Source organism: Lissotriton vulgaris, chromosome 4_1 (genome assembly GCF_964263255.1).
Source record: "Lissotriton vulgaris chromosome 4_1, aLisVul1.2, whole genome shotgun sequence".
Taxonomy (NCBI): Eukaryota; Metazoa; Chordata; class Amphibia; order Caudata; family Salamandridae; genus Lissotriton; species Lissotriton vulgaris.
The window spans coordinates 570,275,640-570,294,597 of NC_141691.1; the positions used below are offsets into that span (position 1 = coordinate 570,275,640).

The following is an 18,958-nucleotide window of genomic DNA, read 5'->3' on the forward strand; positions in this document are numbered from 1 at the left end:
AGAGTGGAGCAGTCCTCTGTCACTCGCTTATGTCACTGGGAGTACTACTCATTCCACCTGTTGTATGTGGCTTCAGCACTGGGAGGCACTCATTTTGGCCAAGAAACTCCTATGTCAAAGGCATCATAGCAAAGAGTTGGGGAAGAAGTGTTCTACCTGGAGTTCTTCTGGCCACAACCCACCCTCTCTTGGCTGTCTATTATACTTGCAAATGTTTGGTGTATTTGACATTTTTAAGAACAAGTGAAAACAAAGTGTAAATTGATTTCTATGCATTGCTAAATTGTGAATAACAGAAAGCGTTGTGCCACTTGGTAGAATCTTCACTTGTTAGAAAGCTCAACATAAACAGTCTTATCAAATATAATGCTTTCTCTGTGGCAGGAGAGGAAGAGGGGTTATTTACTACTTGTCTGTTTAAGATTTCCTATCGAGTAACATTTTAACAGTTTTAACACCAAGATTTCTGTGCTTTACTGCGCAGATGTTTGTTTTCTGTGACTTGAAAGTTGCGTTAAAGGGATGCTGATTATGAATGACTTCTTTTGTAAATGGCAAAACAAGCAACTCCAGCTAGTGTCCTGTTCGTCAAAAAACAAAGAATTGGCCATGCCAGTAGGTCTTTCCTGTGAAAGTTATTGGCTTTTGCTATGTTGTGTAGCACGGCTGTACAGCACCACAGATGCTTTACAGTGCGGCTAAAACTAATTTAAGAAAGTGCTATGATGCAGTCTGGTCTAATGCTTTTTTTAAGTGCATTAATGCGCAATGCATCATAGTCTTTCTTGCATTATTTTATTTTTAAGCATGCTGCACTCTACTGTAAAGCATGGCTGCAAATTATTGCCAAAGTCGGCAATGGCCATGTTGTACAGCATGAACAAAAGGCAATGGCAGAGCTTTGCTAATGCTTGTTAGATCTTAGCACAACACCACATTGATTCTGAGCAAATCATTTAATCTCTCCATACATGAAAAAGAAAAACAAAGTACATTTAGCAAAATATTCTATCACATAAAGAACTCAATTGCACCTATGTCCATGTCTTAGTGAAAATGCTTTTGCAAGCAGTGAACATCTGTTTTCACAATACAAATCCAGAAAGGAGAAAAGGGCTTCTTTTGTGGCACAATAAAGCACAGGTACAAAAACTGCAAGAGGTTCAACAAAGACGCCAGAGACAAAGAAAAAAATACAAGTATTACTTCAATCACAGCTCTATCAGCAGAAGGACAGCAATCAAGCTGAAGCAAACAGTACTTGCTCCATGCTCCTGCTGAAAGAAGAGGAAGTGAAGCCAGCACTTGCTGGCATATTAGAAAACCACAAATAACAGTCACAATGAAGCCAAAGAATGTTAAGCAATGGGTGGACTGCAAGCCCCTTCTTGGATACAATATCTTTTCCAAACGAGAGCACATGCAGCACATTCACTGTTGCAGGCGAGACCTAATAACTGCATTAAAGGTGGGCTGAAAGGAGGATACGTTCATATTTTTGATGGAGTGATTGAGGTGAACAGGAAGGCAAATAAGGAAGCACACTCCAAATTCAGTATGATTTTAAACCTTAAAAGCATGTTTGTGTTGACTTCATGGAAAATGGCAACTTCTGGTTTTAATTTAAATTTTATGAACTACTAGTGAAGATAAAGTGGTAGATGGAAAAAAGCAGAAAACAGTCATTGAAGTTGATCCAGAGTGATAAATTGTCTGTGGTGAGTGGATCTGGATGCCAAAGACTGCTTAGGAGTGAATGGACGTGTGTTGGGAAAGAGGAAGAAAAAATTGAATAGTGATGAGTGGAAGTACAGGGCTAGAACACGGCACTAGAGCATGAATGACGTTGGGAAATGAGTTGTGAACAGAATCAAAGTGAGTAGAGGATTGTTTTTATTTTATGATGGAGAAAATGATTTTGCTTTTATTTGTGAGGTTGTTTTGAATTTGCCCTCATCTGGAATTGAATTTGGAAAAAATATTTGTATTGGCACCTGCAATATTTGGTTTGCAAGCCCGGAGCTCCTTTGGCAAGAAGTTACTCTGAAGCCCTTTCATGCTTTTTGATGCCTTCATCCAAATATAATTGCACAATAAAGGTTCCCATAGGTGTGCAGTCACAGAAATCTTTTTTCAAGTCAGGTCTAATGGCAAAACATATACCATTTTGTTTTATTAAAAAAGACTTGTTAGAATTGTGTAAAGGCATTTATGAAATTATCAGTTTCTATATATTCATACTGAGATTTGTTTTAAGCAAGTCTATTTGTATTTACATACTGTTGTATCTGTATTAATCACAAGAGCCAAACATTGAAATACAGGGAGGTTTGTTGAAATTTTGTACATGCAGAATTTAGTTCAATAAACCTTGCATAATTTTACGTTAAATAAGAAATATATACATATATCTGTTTAGTAGACCCAGGAATATGAATATAACGTTGTGTTCTCAACATTTAAAGAAGGATTCAAAGAGTCTTTCCGTTTATATCTTGGTTGATCAAATTAATGTCCTCCTTCCGCCCTAAGACTTAAATCCTACTTACCATCATCATCAAACTAAAACTTTAAAAGTCACAGAAGCTACACCTTTGGAAATATCAATACAGCAGTTTCGAGTTTTAGGATTGAGGTGTCAAGGTCTTTCAAAAGTTGCAGAGTCCGTCTCACCAGTCGTGCAGGATAATCTCAAATGAAGATTATGCTTCAAGTAATACCAGTTATTTATTATAGGGATTAGTCACAACATGTTCCAATAAATCATGCCTTAAACAGTAGCATGGTTTCTGATAGAAACTTGAAGAACATTGTCCCATCACAAAGTCAAATTACAGAGTAAATAGCCGGAGAAGAAATCCTAATAAGACCTTACCCCAAGGATTACCACAAATTACCTTAAGAATGTTAAACCATGCAGCAAGGTTGTTTCACCATCCAGTTTCAAGAGAAAATGTATAAATATTCACTGTAATTCAATCCTACAGAGATAATAGCAGAACTTCAACTTTGTATGATTGAATAATTATAGTGATCCAAGAGACAGATGCTGATTTTCAAGCCACCAGTGACAGTAAGTAAACATTGCTATGGGCAGGGCTCTATGAATTTGAAGGAAGTTGCATGCCAAGGTATTAATAATTGGGTTTCAAAGGAATGGAGGAACGTTTTTATAAAAGGGGGTTGCATAGGTACCAGAAGTTTGGATGTTAGCTGAAGATATATATGGTCTTAAGGAGACTGACAGTGGTGTTGTATAATGTTACTTGGCTTTGTATTGTGCTAATCTGGTATGGTATGTTACGTTATTTTTTATGACATGACAAAAGAGTGTTATGTTGATACAACAAAAGAACTATTAAACGTTAGTGTGTCCATTCTGGAACCCAAAACTAAAGGATATATTGGCTCAAACGTCTGCTTATGCCATCAGAGGTATACTGTAGGTCATCTCCTTCACATTGGCACAAAAAGTATTTTTCTACATATTGGTAATAGAGAATGTGCTCTGTATAAAGGATGGAAACTTAAAAGGAGGCCCTCAATAATTCATGTTGTAAATACTATGCGGCTGAAATTGTTTGCACATTGAAGGAACACAGGGAACATGGAGTGCGTTGAAAATCTGGCGATGGAGACGAATAACAGGATATTGGGTTTGCTTTTGCCAGCTGATGTAGACAACAAGGGTTCAAGAATCTATTTGAAAATCAACCACAATAGAGTTTTGGGGAAAATTAGAGTGGCTTACAGACTACCATGTAAGATTGTATAGAAAGATCATAGGCTGCCAGGATTGTCATTGCTGTGTTGAGAGGTCGCCTACATTGAGATAATTGTACACTGTACATGTGTTTCAGAACTAAGGTGATTTAAAGAAGTTAGTTGCAGGATACAAGAAAGGGGATGATGTAGCCGATAACACAGGAATAGATCAGGTAGGTTGGAAGTACAAAATAGCAGTTCACAAATTTTTTATAAAGTGGCTACATCCACTGGAGAGAATTATGAATGATCAAGATAAGCCGTCCTAGCTCAACAGTTTAGTGCTTTTGAAAAATACACTTTTATTTTTAGGCATTTCACTGATCTTCGTGATTTAGTGTATTATACATGGCTGGATTGGACACTGGGGAGGGGAAAGATGGTCGAGGTGTTTTTCTCTTCAGAATAGGAAAGAAAATGTTAATCTATGCATATTACGATTTTCTACCACCTCATTCTCCATTGGCTACTACTGATGGCTAATGACATGAGCGTGTTCTAGTGAACTAGTTCAGTACGAGTTACTGAAATGGCTTGGAGAAGGTTGTACACAGGGGCATATCAAAGGATAAGTTGTTTGGTATTTTTCATTCCACTATCTAGAATTTGAATTATCAAAGGGCCAACAATACTCCCAGTGCAAAGTAAGACATTTCTTCACACACCACACTAGATGATATATGCAGCATCTGCAAAAAGGATGTTTTAGGTCCATTTTAAACCTTGCCAATGATTATAAATGAAATCACTCTGGTAATTCTATTGAGGTGGGGTATCTACAAAAAAAACAGAACTGTTGCTGTAGTGTACTTTGCATGGGTAGATTTTCCAGGCTCTTCAATATCGGGTTCTATCCTTTTTTTTTTTCCAAATTCATATGGTCAGATCTGCAATGTGGACCTTTCTCTCCATGACTCTTGGCCTTTCGTAGCATCTTTGTGCAATCCATTTTGTTTTCACTCTGTGGTAAATCTATCAAATGTAAAGGAGAACTTTTGAAAATGTACCATTGGACAGTGCCCCACGAAGTGGTCAGCATATGCCTAGTCAGGAAATCTTGTTTTTTTGTTAAAGTCAGTTGTAGGAGATGAAACCTAGTAGCTAAAACCCTCGAAGGATACTGCTAAACCATTCTTCGAAACAGCAAGCTGGTCAGCCAGTTTAGGATACAGTGAAGTGTTATACAACTGATTTACAATTTAATATTTTTAGAGGAGCTTATTAATGTAACCATCTCCTCAATTTGAAGACATGTCTATTTGTATAGATTTTATTAGGTTGGTTACAGTGAATAAAATGTAGCTAACCCTTTACATCACTATAATAAATAGCATTCCTAAACCCAAGACTAACTGTAGCAGTCACCCATACCACTTACAAATGTAGCAAGAAAAGTCCACTGCAATCTATCCAGTATCAATCAAACATGAGCACTGATCTGCTGCTGAGCTTTTCTACCATCTTCCATTCTGTCAGCCTGCTTTGATTAAATCCATTTCTAATGTACTAGGTTGGTATGGCAAATGTTTCTTTGTCCAAGAGTATGACTGTTGTAGATGAGTAGTCTACAGCAATATTGATTGCAATAAAATAATGTATTGATTTGTTGACTATACTGTTTTAATTCACTCTATGCGCTTAAGAAGATAAATTCATGGTTTTCAGATTATAAACAGCTTTACTTTTGGAACTATAATTTAGGAACTACAAATGGATCAACAGGCCAAGAAACATCTTCAGGAGGAGTTTGATGCATCTCTAGAAGAGAAAGATCAACTCATCACTGTTTTGCAGACACAGGTAATATCATGCTTTAAAGGTGCTTACAATATTTTTCCCCTGTGATACATCTCTTGGGAAGTTTGTCTTCTTAGGGAAATGTTCAGTTGTATTGTGTGTGACTGGCTGCTTTATGTAGTAGTAGGTAATTATAGTTAGGACCATGTTGTCATAGGAAAAGCGCTTTTTGACTTGCCTATATCTTTAGGCAGTTGAAGAATCTTCACGAAATATCCCAAAAAGTGCCCTGGTGATTCTTATTGCGCATGGAAAGTTTTGAGGCGATTCGTCAAGCGGGTGCTGAGAAAAAAGGAGGGGGAGGGGTGTCAAATAAATGTGTGTTTCCCATGTTAATTCCCATAGAGATTTTAGTTGTGAATAGAGCCTGAACCGCTTGACTGAATTACACCAAATTTGGCAGAAAGGGAGCTCTTGGTCCCGAAAGAACCCTTTTTATTATTTGGTGTTAATCCGTGCAGCAGTTTTTAACAAATAAAGAACTCTCGGACACGCTCACACCTACTCACAGACTCACTCAGAGACTCACACACCCACTCACAGACTTACTGAGACACTCATGCACTCACTCAAACACTCACTATCAAAGGTTAGTGGTTACATTTAGGAAATAACATTTTAAAAACCTTAGAAATTCACTGAAAAAAACAGAAGTTACAGGGACATTATAGTTAGGCTCATATTTCACTCGTACAAAACCGTAGTAATTCAGCAGTTATAGTTACCTGAGCTAACTATAACTTACAACCAGCAATACACTGCTTATGACTTCACCTATTACATCACTCATGACATGGCCAGTGACAAGTACCAAGATCATAAACTGGATTTCAACTCTTTGTCACCTTATCGTGCTGTTTAGCATTAATTAATACTCTGTGTGTGAAGTAACTTATTTTATCCAAAAGATAAACACCGGCATGAACATCACATTGTCCTGTCTGTTATTTGGCTGTTGTGTTGTGTCCCCTAAACTACCTTATTGGAAATCATTTGACTGCTCAGAGTCAAGTATGTGTGAAAAGGGTGTACTTGGCCCAGTTTCCACATCCATGGTAGGGCTTTCCCAGTGCACCGATGGCAAATTACATTGTTGGGACATGAATGCCCCTTGCCTGTTATTTGGGTGTGTGTCCCTGCCTAAATGCACAACTGCAAGTTTATCTAGTTTTCTGAATTTGTTTGGGTCCTGGTAACCTGCTAATCTAAGTATGTGTGCAGAGGAATAAGCCTGTCCACAATTAGAGGTCCTGGACCTGTCCTGTGATTTGGAGTAGAGCACTAACCATGCCCTTGGTACTGACTGTAAACCAGGAAAAGTTGTATTTTCTGTAATCCTAGTTCTCTTCCAAGGGAATCTTCATTATAGTCCTAAACACTGAATAGTCCTGCACATGCACGTAACCCCAGAGCTCTTTAGTAATATATACATCAAAAATATATTCATTCATGTAAAAAAATATTTGCAGCCTATACATGACTAAACAAGGCCAAATTTATTTTTAGTTTCATTTTTAAAAAAAGAAGCCAGTTATTTTTATAAGACACTGAAAAAGATAAGACAATCATTTTTTAACACTTTATTTTTCCAGTTTAAACATAAGTTACATTGCATTGCAAATAGTCATCTGACACATGCATTATTCGTTCCTGACAAATACTCATACAGGGATGAGCATTGTGGCGATTAACACAGTGGTTCAGTCTAGTACCAGGACAGCCCAGCCCCCAACCCGCATCACTCGATCCTAGTCCCAGATATCCAGTACCCAACAGTAGTTCCCCTCGCATGAAATCAACAGCCCACAGCCTAATCATGTTGCCGCACTGAAAAGGAGAGCCAGGCACAAGCAACACCCCATCAGCCCACTCCCTCAGGCACCAACCCACTATCCTCTTGTGTGATGTCAGCTCGTCTGGCGTTCTCAAAGTAGGATCGCAATGGTCTTCAAATATCCCTAGGTCGGGATGTAACTGGCACAAGAATGGCACATATTTTGGCATTCGTGTTGCATTGTGCCAGACTCCCCAACCAGTCCTGCAGCTTAGGAGTGGACTTTCTGCCCCAATGAATGGCTACCTCCTTTTTAGCTAAAAGTAGCCCCTAGGACACTAGTTTCCTAATCTTCTTAGGAATCTGCACTGTGTAACCTAAAAGCTATCTCGGGAACGGGGACCATTAGAAGACCGATTATTGTACCCATAGTCACATGTACCTCCGACCAATAGGATTGCAAACGAGGGCAGCACCATGCCAAGTAAAAAAAATCGGCGTGTGGTGCAGCACATTTCAAGCAGGTGTGTGGTCTCTTGGCATTTATCCTGTGTACCAGGGCAGGTGTAAAGTACGTACAGCAAAGAAATTTATAGTGTAGCAACTTATGGCGGCTGTTAAGTGGAATGTCCTTGGTGACCTCGCAGCATTTGACCGATTGTTCATCCGTGATGGTGCATCGGGTGTCCGCCTCCCAAGCCTGACGGAGACCAGAGTCATCCGCTGACATCATCTCCGTGCAAGCCCTGTACATTTTGGATTCAAGACATGCACCGCTGGGGGACTCTAATACCAGTGTGAGTGGCGGAAAGAGTGACTCTACAGGGTATGTGGGGAAAGTAGCTCGCAGCGCAGATTTCATGCGGCTCAAGAGAAAGCGCGTCATGAAAGACAAATCGGTGAACCTGGTGTCCTGAAAAAATATGGCCCCCCGGGAAAAGATGTCCCACCTTTGTGATATCTAGTGTGGACAGTGTGTTATGTACCAGTCCCTCCCATTGATTGGAAACCACCGGGAATTAGGCAAGGACAGAGCAGAAGAGTATAAATGGTGGCACCTTTGTGTTTTATTAACTTCCCCCATTCCCAGGCAGTAGTGGACACTGTCTGTCGTGTTTGTCACGAGGAAAAACTCCGGGTAGCACAGTGCACAGTTTGTCAGGGAGAACCAGTTCTGCCTCCGGTCGTAGGTAGGGTATGCGGGCGTCAGGATGGAACCAAGCATATGCATAGTGACATTGCGCCACTAAATAATATAGATGGAAGTCTGGGACATTGACCCCCCCTCCCGCCCCCCTGTTCGTACGATAGTGTCATTGTGGCCCAGCAGACTCGCGGTCTCCTCCCAACCCCACACTAGTCGACTATAAAGTCTGTAAAGTGTGAAAGAAACCATTAGAAAGGGGGATCGGAATATTATTAAAGAGGTATAGAAACTTGGGAAGAACTACCATTTTCAATATCCCAGCTCCCCCCACCAAGCCGCCTACAGTCCCTTAGGTGGCCAACCCCTAGCAAGGGATCGTGCTCAGAAATCCTAATGATTGCCAAGCCAATGTTCGTGGCCCAAAAAGTGGGCCACAAAAGAAAATAAACCCAACTTAGCGGATTCACCAGAGGGGGCTGGCGGCCAAGACTCAGACTGACCTAGTGACATATCTATACAGTAATAACAATATTAACAATGCGATTTCCCATACAGTAAATGTGGAGCATGTAAGGCAATAGAAGACATACTCAATCTGAAAGAAACACGTTAGTGTTAGATTCCTTACCTTAGAATACCCCCAGGCGTCAGTCTGGATCCGGAAACTTTTGCGTAGCAGTACCCCTGCGCGTCGGTAGGCGTCGTCTGCAGGCGTCCCCTGCGGCTCCGCGTCCGTCGTCGGCGTCGTGCGCCGTGATGACGTCGCTGGAGTATATAGACGCCGCCTCCGCGCGCTGACGTCAGTTCTTCTTTTTTCCGCGCCAGTTAGCGCAGATCCGAAGAGCAGTACTCCGGTCTTTTGACCAAGTTTGTTAACTTTCAATCATCTTTTTGTGCCTGGTAGGATGCCCGGTTTCAAGAATTGTGACGGTTGTGAACGCACGATGTCGGTCACGGACCATCACCGACTCTGTCTCCGGTGCCTGGGCCCCGACCACGACGTGGACGCCTGCGTCGATTGCCGGGCTCTCACTAACCAGGCTAGACGGGAGCGGTCCCGCAAGCTACTTGAGTTCCGGGTGTCGGCCCCACGTCGGGAGCGGTCCCGGTCCGGCCGGAGGTCCAGGGAGCGTTCGAGGGAGCGGTCGCGGAGCTGCGCCGAGCGCTCCGGAAGTCGTCACCACTCGTCGGGCTCTTCAGGTAAGAAACACAAGAAGTCGGGGCGTCGTCATCGTACCCCCGACGCTCGCGCGACGCGGCCGGGGGTTCGGGTGACCCCAACCCCGCGGCTCCCCGAGAGTCGCCGGCGCGGCCTGCCCCATACCCTCCGGTCCCTGGGCAAGGTGCGACGCCGGAGGAGATTGAGGCGTTCCTCATGGCCATGAGGGCGCTCAGTTCTCCGACGGGGCCTACGGCTCCTACGGGCCCAGTGCTACCGTCCGAGGGCCCTAGCGGTTCGGGTGTCCCGGGCTCGACGCCGCCGGGTGCTTCGGCCCCGGTGCCGTCGACGGCTCCGACCCCGGCGCCGCAAGGGTCTTCGGGATCGACGCCGGCTGATCTGCCGGCTAATCCGGCGCAGATTCCATCGGGGTTACCCCCGACGCCGTCCCCGCGCGGCGCCGGTTCTCCTGTGCCGGCTTCGGCCAGCGCCGGGGCTCCGGTGCCGGCTCCGGGCGGCGCCGTCCCCATACCCTCCCCGAATCCGGACGCGGAGTCAGACCGACGTCGTTCGACGCCGGGCTCGACGCCGATGGGGCCTGTGAACCCCGAGGAGCCGGTCTACATCGTTGACTCCGAATATGGAGATGATGAAGAGTACGGGGAAGGTTGGGAGGGGTCTGAGGACCCTCTGTCATGTGAGTGCCAGTATGACGTGGACTGGACAGGTGAATTGGGGGATGCCAGTGGTCTGGACGAATCTCCTAACCCTGGCTTTGTCTCTCCTCCTTCCGTGGCGTCGGAGGAGGGATCTGCTTATTCTGTGGTGCTGATGAGGGCTGCCAAGGCCTTACACCTTGAGCTCCCCGTCGCGGCCGTGAGGCCTAACATCCTCACTGAGGTCTTCAAACCGCAGTCATGCCCACAGGAGCCACTGGTGCCGTTTAACGAAGACTTGTCAGACGTTCTGTTGGGCACGTGGTCCAGGCCCTCTTCAGGTTCGCCTGTTGATCGGAACGTGGCCAGACGCCACCGTCCTTGTCCGGACGACCCCAAGTTCCTGTCCACCCATCCCACCCCCGAGAGTCTGGTGATCCAGGCCTCAACCTCCCAGACCGCATTCCCGTCGGCCCCGCCTGACCGGGAATCTAAGAGGTATGACCAGTATGGCAAGAAGATCTTCTCGTCCCTGAGTTTGGGACTGCGGTCTTGCAACACCGCTTGCCTCTTGGGCCGCTACACCCACTCTGTGTGGGATACGGTCGCGGAACTGCTGCCAGAATGCCCCATGGAGGTGCGGGCAAAACTCGGCAAGGCTGTGGCTGAGGGCCGAGATGCAGCAAAATATTCCATACGATGTGGTCTTGATACGACCGACTCGCTAGGCAGGGCGATGTCCACGACGGTGGCGATTCGTCGCCACGCCTGGCTGAGATCCGCCAATTTTTCGGCTGATGTCCAGAATGCCTTGATGGACATGCTGTTCGATGGCTGTCGCCTGTTTGGTGACAAGGCGGACCACGCGCTGGAACGCTTCAAGGACTCCAGGGTCACGGCCATGTCCTTGGGTCTCTCGACCCAGCGCCAGCAAACGGGTTCGTTTCGCTCCTTTCGTGGCCAAGGAAGGGGCGTCCCCACACGTGCTGCCAGCCACGCGCCGCAACAATCTTTTCAACGCGGTGGCGGCCGTGGAAACCGCCGTGGAGGCGGTCGGGGTCAACGGCGGGGTCAGGCCACATCCCCCCCCCCCCCGCAGCATCTGCCTCAAAATCCTCCTAGTCCGTGCTTTCAGGCCCACGTGACGCCAGTGGGTGGCAGGGTTCGCCATCACCACGCCCGCTGGCGCACGATCACATCGGACAGGTGGGTGCTGCAACTCGTCCGAAGGGGCTACTCCCTCCCCTTCGAGACCACTCCTCCAGCCATACCACCGCAGAACCACCGTGTGTCAGGGGACCACTTGACACTTCTGCAGGAGGAAGTTACGGCCCTCTTGGCCAAGGGGGCCATCGAGCGCGTTCCTTGGCCAGAAGTAGGGCGTGGTTGCTATTCCTACTACTTTCTGGTGCCCAAGAAGGACAAAGGGGGCCTACGTCCTATCTTGGATCTACGGAACGTCAACGGCTTCCTCCGGAAGGAGAAGTTCAAGATGTTGACATTGGCTCAGGTCTTGGCTGCTCTAGACCCCCAAGACTGGATGGTAGCGTTGGACTTGCAGGATGCGTATTTTCACATCCCCGTCCTGCCGGCCCACCGGCGTTACCTGCGGTTCACGGTAGGCCAGGAGCACTTTCAGTTGATCGTGCTCCCCTTCGGCCTTACCAGCGCCCCACGGGTGTTCACAAAGGTGATGGCGGTGGTCGCAGCCCATCTGCGCAGGTTAGGGGTTTCAGCCTTCCCCTACCTAGACGACTGGTTGTTGAAGGCGGGCTCGCCCTAGACAGTCGTCCACCACCTTCAGATGACGGCAGACCTCTTGCACGGCCTGGGGTTCTCCATCAATGTGCCGAAATCACACCTGTGTCCCTCTCAAAAGCTCCTTTTCATCGGAGCGGTTCTGGACTCGGCGCAGTTTCGGGTTTATCCTCCGGAACGGCGGGTCCGGGATATACAGGCTTTGATTCCCATCTTTCAGCCGCTATCCCGGGTTTCGGTCAGGTTGACGCTGCGGCTGCTGGGACTGATGGCTTCCTGCATCCTTCTGGTGCATCACGCCCGGTGGCGGATGCGGGCTCTGCAGTGGGACCTGAAGTTTCAGTGGGCCCAGCATCAGGGCAACTTGTCCGACCACGTCTTGATCTCGGAGGGCACTGCGAGACAACTGCAGTGGTGGCTTACAGACCGCGATTGGGTCAAAGGCAGATCCCTCTCCCTTTCCCAACCGGAGCACGTTGTTGTGACGGACGCGTCCCTCCAGGGCTGGGGTGGCCACTTGGGAGAGGCAGAGATCAGAGGCATCTGGTCTCCGGCGGAGTCCCAGGTCCATATCAACCTGTTGGAGCTACGGGCGATTCGTCTAGCACTGAAGGCATTCCTCCCCTTTGTCAACTGGAGTGTGGTGCAGGTGTTCACGGACAACACCACCGCCATGTGGTACTGCAACAAACAGGGCGGGGTGGGGTCGTGGACCCTTTGCCAGGAGGCTCTGCGCCTCTGGCAATGGCTGGAACGTCAGGGCGTGACTCTGACGGTTCAACACCTGGCAGGTTCTCTGAACGCCAGGGCGGACGAACTCAGCCGTCGGTGCTCGATGGATCACGAATGGCGTCTGAACTCGGACGTGGCGCAAGGCATCTTTCTGCAATGGGGAGAGCCTTGGTTAGATCTATTCGCCACAGAAGAGAACGCGCAATGTCATCAGTTCTGCGCGTTGGAGTTTCCAAGACGGCACTCGCACGGCGACGCCTTTCGGCGCGAGTGGAGTTGCGGTCTGTTATACGCCTTTCCGCCTATACCACTTCTGCCCAGAGTGCTGAAGAAGATCAGGCGCGACCGGGCCCAAGTTATCCTTGTGGCTCCGGACTGGGCACGAAGGTACTGGTATCCCGAGCTACTCAGTATGTCAGTCGATCCCCCGGTTCGTCTGCCTCTTCAGGAGGACCTTCTGTCGCAGCAGCAGGGGATGGTCCTCCACCCGAACCTGTCCAGTCTCCACCTCCATGCTTGGAGATTGAGCGGCGGCAGTTGAGGCCATTTGACTTGCCTCCTGAAGTCTGTGATGTAATTCTGGCAGCCAGGCGTCCCTCCACAAAGTCGGTATACGCCTGTCGGTGGAACAGATTTGTGGCATGGTGCACAGCAAAGGCTGTGGATCCTCTTTCTGCCCCTCTTTCCGAGGTTCTTCTGTTTCTTCTCTCTCTTGCCCAGCAGGGCTCTGCTCTGGGCACTATCAAGGGCTACCTTTCGGCCCTTTCAGCCTTTCTAAGGCTTCCTGATCAGCCTTCTTTGTTCAAGTCCCCTATTGTAACGAGATTCTTGAAGGGCATCACACACATGTATCCACCTGTTCCGTTTGTGATGCCTCAGTGGGACTTGAACCTGGTTCTAGCCTTTTTGATGTGTGCTCCCTTTGAGCCCCTTCATTCTTGTCCTCTCCGTCTCCTGACTTTAAAGACGGCTTTCCTGGTTGCCATCACCTCTGCCAGGAGAGTGAGTGAGCTCCAGGCTCTTTCTGTCCAACCTCCTTTCCTGTCCATTCATCCTGACAAGGTGGTTCTAAGGACTAGACCTTCTTTCCTGCCCAAAGTAGTTTCTGCTTTTCACATCGGGCAGTCCATCACCCTCCCCTCCTTCTTCCCGCCTCCGCATCCCTCAAAGGATGAAGAGCGGCTCCATCGTCTGGACCCAAAACGTGCGCTTTCATTTTATGTGGATCGCACACGCCAGTTCCGGGTGGATGACCAACTATTTGTTGGCTACGTGGGTGCGAAGAAGGGACGGGCGGTGCATAAGCGGACCATCTCTCGGTGGGTCGTTCTGTGCATCAAAGCGTGCTACTCTTTGGCTCGGAAGGAGCCTCCTGTTGGGCTGAGGGCCCATTCCACTCGGGCCACGGCGGCTACTACTGCCCTGAGCCGGGGAGTCCCCTTGCAGGACATTTGCCAGGCGGCTACGTGGGCCTCGCTGCACACCTTTGCGAGGCACTACTGCCTGGACAGTCAAGTCCGGAGGGATGGCTTCTTTGGCCGTTCTGTTCTCCAGGACTTTCTGGTGTATGAGTGTATTGGTTCGCAGACCCACCACCGGGGTTGGTATTGCTGGGGTATCTATTCTAAGGTAAGGAATCTAACACTAACGTGTTTCTTTCAGATGAACAAGTTACTTACCTTCGGTAACGATATATCTGTAAGAAACATTAGTTAGTGTTAGATTCCTTACCGAACCCACCCATCCTCCCCGTTCTGCGAACTGATACCTAGGGTTAAGGACATCCCTTTCAGGGCCCTAGTTTCAAAATGGCACCAGTGTTGGTTCTCACACGGCTCTGCATGTTCTGGCGCGGAAAAGCTGTGTACAAAGAACTGACGTCAGCGCGCGGAGGCGGCGTCTATATACTCCAGCGACGTCATCACGGCGCACGACGCCGACGACGGACGCGGAGCCGCAGGGGACGCCTGCAGACGACGCCTACCGACGCGCAGGGGTACTGCTACGCAAAGGTTTCCGGATCCAGACTGACGCCTGGGGATATTCTAAGGTAAGGATTCTAACACTAACTAATGTTTCTTACAGATATATCGTTACCGAAGGTAAGTAACTTGTTCTTCAGCACCAGTGTTCGAAAATAGATCCGCACTTGCGTTAGAACCGCTGTGATGTGGGGAGGCCAGTGCACCCTCCGACGAGACCTGTGAGCTTCGGGTCTTATGTGTACGGCAGAATTCCAGGGCTTCCATAGGGTTATCAAATATACTAGACCTGCCCCCCACACTCACCTTTAGTCTCGCGGGGTACAGCATGCTATACTTGAGTCCAAGATTGCGAAACATAGCCTTTACCCCTAGGAATTTACAGCGCGTCTCTTGAACCATTGGGGTGAAGTCAGGATAGAACGCCAGTTTGGACCCTTGCCACTCAACCGTTCCAAGTTCTCTTGCCAGTCGAAGTACGGTGTCGCGGTCCCTGAAGTTCAGTAGTCACGCTATGATAGGTCTAGGAGGGCCCTCTCCACCACAAACCCAGGTGTGAAGGCCTCCCCACCGAACAAATCCGTAAGCAGCTTCTCCACAAAGAGGTCCATTCTACCTGTCAACGTAGTCTCTGGAACCCCTATGATTCAGACTTTGTTACGGCATCCGTGCGCCTCCAAGTCCTCATTTTTTATGGCCATTTCCTTTAGTAGCCACTCTGCCCTCTCCAGCCGCTTCAGGGATTGAGCTGTCTCGTCCTCCAGATCAGAGACACGGGCCTCCGCAACATCAAGGTATCTGTCATGGCCTTGCACTTTGGCACCCAAGAATACAATTGTCTGGTCTAAGGAGTCAAAGCGTGAGTCCAGCGCCTTGAATCCCGCCTTCATTTCCAGCAGTAGGAAGGCGACAGCCGTCCGAGGTCTCAGGACCCGTCGTAACTGGATCCTTCTCAGCCATTTCTGTGCTGTGCAACGGTGCTCCTTCGATTACTTTTTCAAACAGCAGGGTTCTCTCCTTGTGGTCTTTTGTCCCATTCCGCGAATGCAGGGCGGTGGAGCGCGGGAGGTGGAGGTCTGGGCAGTACTGAGTTATTCACAGGCAGGAGGGCAGGCGTCCAATTCCACAAACCTCGGGGGCCCTAGTATACAGGGGAGCAGGATGGAGCCTGCGCGTGTGTTAGACGTGATCTGCACCCCGCCAGCTAGGCAGAGCAAAATGGCGGTGCCACCACTTGTAAGCTTGTGGGGCACTGGAGCAATTGCGGGGTCACCTGCGAGATGTGGATGCACAATGATAGATCTTGGTAGCAAAAACTATCAGTGTGGCAGTTTCCAGGCACACTACCTCGGCCTTTGAGAGGCGATTTACAGAAAATGATGGAGTAGCAGCATTGGACGTCAGCCTCTTATGAGGGCTCATCAGGCGACTCACGAAAGCATTGCATGCAAATGCGGCCATTTTCTGCGCCGGCCGGCTGCCAAGGACACACTCGCCCCCACATCGGCCGCCGCAGCGCCGGGCCAGCTCGCAGCCCCCAGTGACGATGTGTGGAGGGCCCTATTCCCCTCGCAGGACCTGTAATGTGAGGCAGCGGGGGCGTGGCAGCCGGCCCAACAACCGCAGCGAACCGGGACAGCAAAGCAGAGGGGAGTTCAGCTATCGGCGGGCCCGACTCACCCAGTCCCCCGAACCTTGGAATGTCTCAGGGATCCTGCTCTCACACAGAACTGTGCATATAGACTTGGAACCTCATTGAATTAGGGTGTGCCAAAACTCACCTTAGTACCTAAAATCCCCTACCAGACTAGCAATCAGTGTCTCATTTGTTCTACACACCCCCAATGATTAGACAACCCAGAACATGGAGTTAGAACACCTCGGGTAACGTGGAACACATGAACACTCTTTCGTTATACTAACATATCAGTCCAGAACGAGGAGTAAATGATGACACGTGCAAGTTTGAAATATTTATTTCTAATGCAGTGTTCTCAAGCGCAGTATCTTAGCTAATTTTTTTTTTTTTAAATCTGTTTTATTGAAACTCTTGGTATACAGGTACATTTCTTTATGTGCATAATTCAAAGGGGAAACAACAATTGGAGTGGTTCGTACAGTATCAGAGCGAATGCAGTCGACAGTTGAAATTCCAATAATTGCACATATATATAAAGAACTCCACCTGCCGTCTTATGGGTGGGCACTGCATGCATCAGACCATTCATTCCATTGTCTTATCACAGTGTAACTCACAGTGCCGTTCCTACCAGGACATCCAACCTTGCCCGCCCAGATGGGTAGCCTGGTGACCAGCCGTCCCCCCGGCGTCCGCAGCCTTCTGGTCAGTAATGGAGTGTGATGTCCCCCTACAGTATGAATAACCATCCAGGCCCGGCTCCGGGCGGCACGTACGTGTGCCGTGGACTACTAGATTGTTCAGGATGTCGGTGCCATGGGGTGGAAGGTTGCGGCAGTGGCTTGCCTATGTGCTGCACTCCTGTGTGTAGTCTCTGTATGCTAGAAGTGAAGGTGCGAGTAGGAAAGGCCGATCTGGTGTGGTCAACTGGGGGGCGACCTCTGCCGTGGGTATCGTTGTTCCGATCTAGGGAAGAACAGGAAAGAAAGCGTGGGTGTAATGAACCCAAACTTGGGGAGGGGGTGCTGCAGTGTGGGCCCTGTCTCGTTGGTTTCGGGCGGAGTAGTCTCGTAGGGTGCCGCCCAGTGATGCTCACGGGAAGGTGTTACAAGTGGTGCGTGATAACTCTGAATCCCGGGGTGGGAGTGCATTAGCGGAGTCGCCTGTGTGTGTAGCCCCTGTTGACAGGCGGGGGGGGGGGGTAAGAATGGAGCGGGCGGGGAAGCGGGGGGGGGGAACAAGGGAGGTGGGAGGGGGCGAGCGGGGGGGGGGAGGGGGAGGGCGGTGGGTCACGGGGGTGGTGTTTCTTGTTTGTCTGCGCGTGGCCCTTGTTTCTCCCCTTTCTCACTACTCTCCCTCTACATCACCCCTTTATCATGGCAGGCCCTGGTGAAAGCTCGAAGGAAACCCTCCCATATCTGGGCTATCGGTATGGCCCTCCGCCCCGCCGTCTCCTCCCTACTTAGTACCGTGCCCTCTGCGGTCGCCCAGTAGGTGAGGGAGGCACTCCAGTGTTTTGTCAGCGGTGGTGCTGCGGTTTTCCAGTGGCGGGTTATGAGTCTTTTGGCGGTTATCAGCCCCAAATCCCAGAACCTCATGTGCGCCTTGTTATGTTTCGTCCTGGTGAGGAGGGCCAGTACACAAGTGTCCCAGTCGTGTCGAGCGCTTAGCCCCGTCCCCTTCGCCAACAGCGTGGTGACATCATGCCAGTACGTCCGTAGCTTGGGACATGCCCACAGCATGTGTAGGAGATCCTCGTTCAGTAGCGCGCATCGTGGGCATTTGGACGTATCCAGGCCAAAGTAGCGGTTAATCTCGTCCGGGGACAGGTATGCCCTGTGTGTGATGTAGAACTGTATGATTCTGAATCTCGAATTGCGGGGAATGTGTTGTGGTCCCACTCCTTATCCGACCAGTCCTCCCCCCTGTCAATAGTCCACCTGTCCCTGAGCGACCGCAGGGAGCATGTTGTGTGTGATCTCAGCGCCTGCGTTAGCCAGTGTACGACGTGTGTACCCGCCCCCATTACGTGTAGGTATTGGATTAAGAGGTGTGTCTCGGGTTCCGCTGACATATCGCCCCAGTGTTCCGTTAGGACCCGTATCATTGATGCATGCGTCAGGAATTGACCCGCTGGCAGTCCAGGATTCTCCACTAGCCCCTCGAACTGCACCAGGGTCCTGTCGTCATATAGGTCCGCCATCGTTTCAAGCCCCACCTGCGCCCAGTCGTGCAGGCGCGCTGCCGTCACCACTCCCCCCGGCCTGGGTAGTCCCTCCAGTGGTAATGCTGGGGCGTAGGGTGTAGTCTCCCTGGTTAATTTCAGTGCACGCTTGTAGCATCTCAGTGCCACTGCTACATGCAGTTGCGTCTCACGTGTCACGCCTCTGAGGGGGTGGAACAGTGCGAGAGCCTCCGCATGGGTCACAGCTGGGACTGTTGAGGCCGTGTCGTTCAAGTTTCTGCCCGCGAGCCATGCTACCACCCACTGAAGCTGTGCGGCGAGATAGTAATGCTCGTGGTTCGGGACCGCTAGTCCCCCCGAGGCC

The 18,958-nt window shown here is 49.1% G+C and overlaps 1 protein-coding gene across 3 annotated transcripts in view; it reads left to right on the forward strand.

The window, feature by feature from the left end:
- The window catches only part of GOLGA4 (golgin A4), an 853,888-nt gene that overhangs the window by 256,246 nt on the left and 578,684 nt on the right, over positions 1 to 18,958 (forward strand). For all 3 annotated transcript variants that reach the window (XM_086964776.1, XM_086964774.1, XM_086964775.1), the window contains one exon: positions 5,467 to 5,565. In XM_086964776.1, the coding sequence (XP_086820902.1) occupies positions 5,467 to 5,565 (99 nt within the window). The remainder of the gene's footprint in view (positions 1 to 5,466; positions 5,566 to 18,958) is intronic.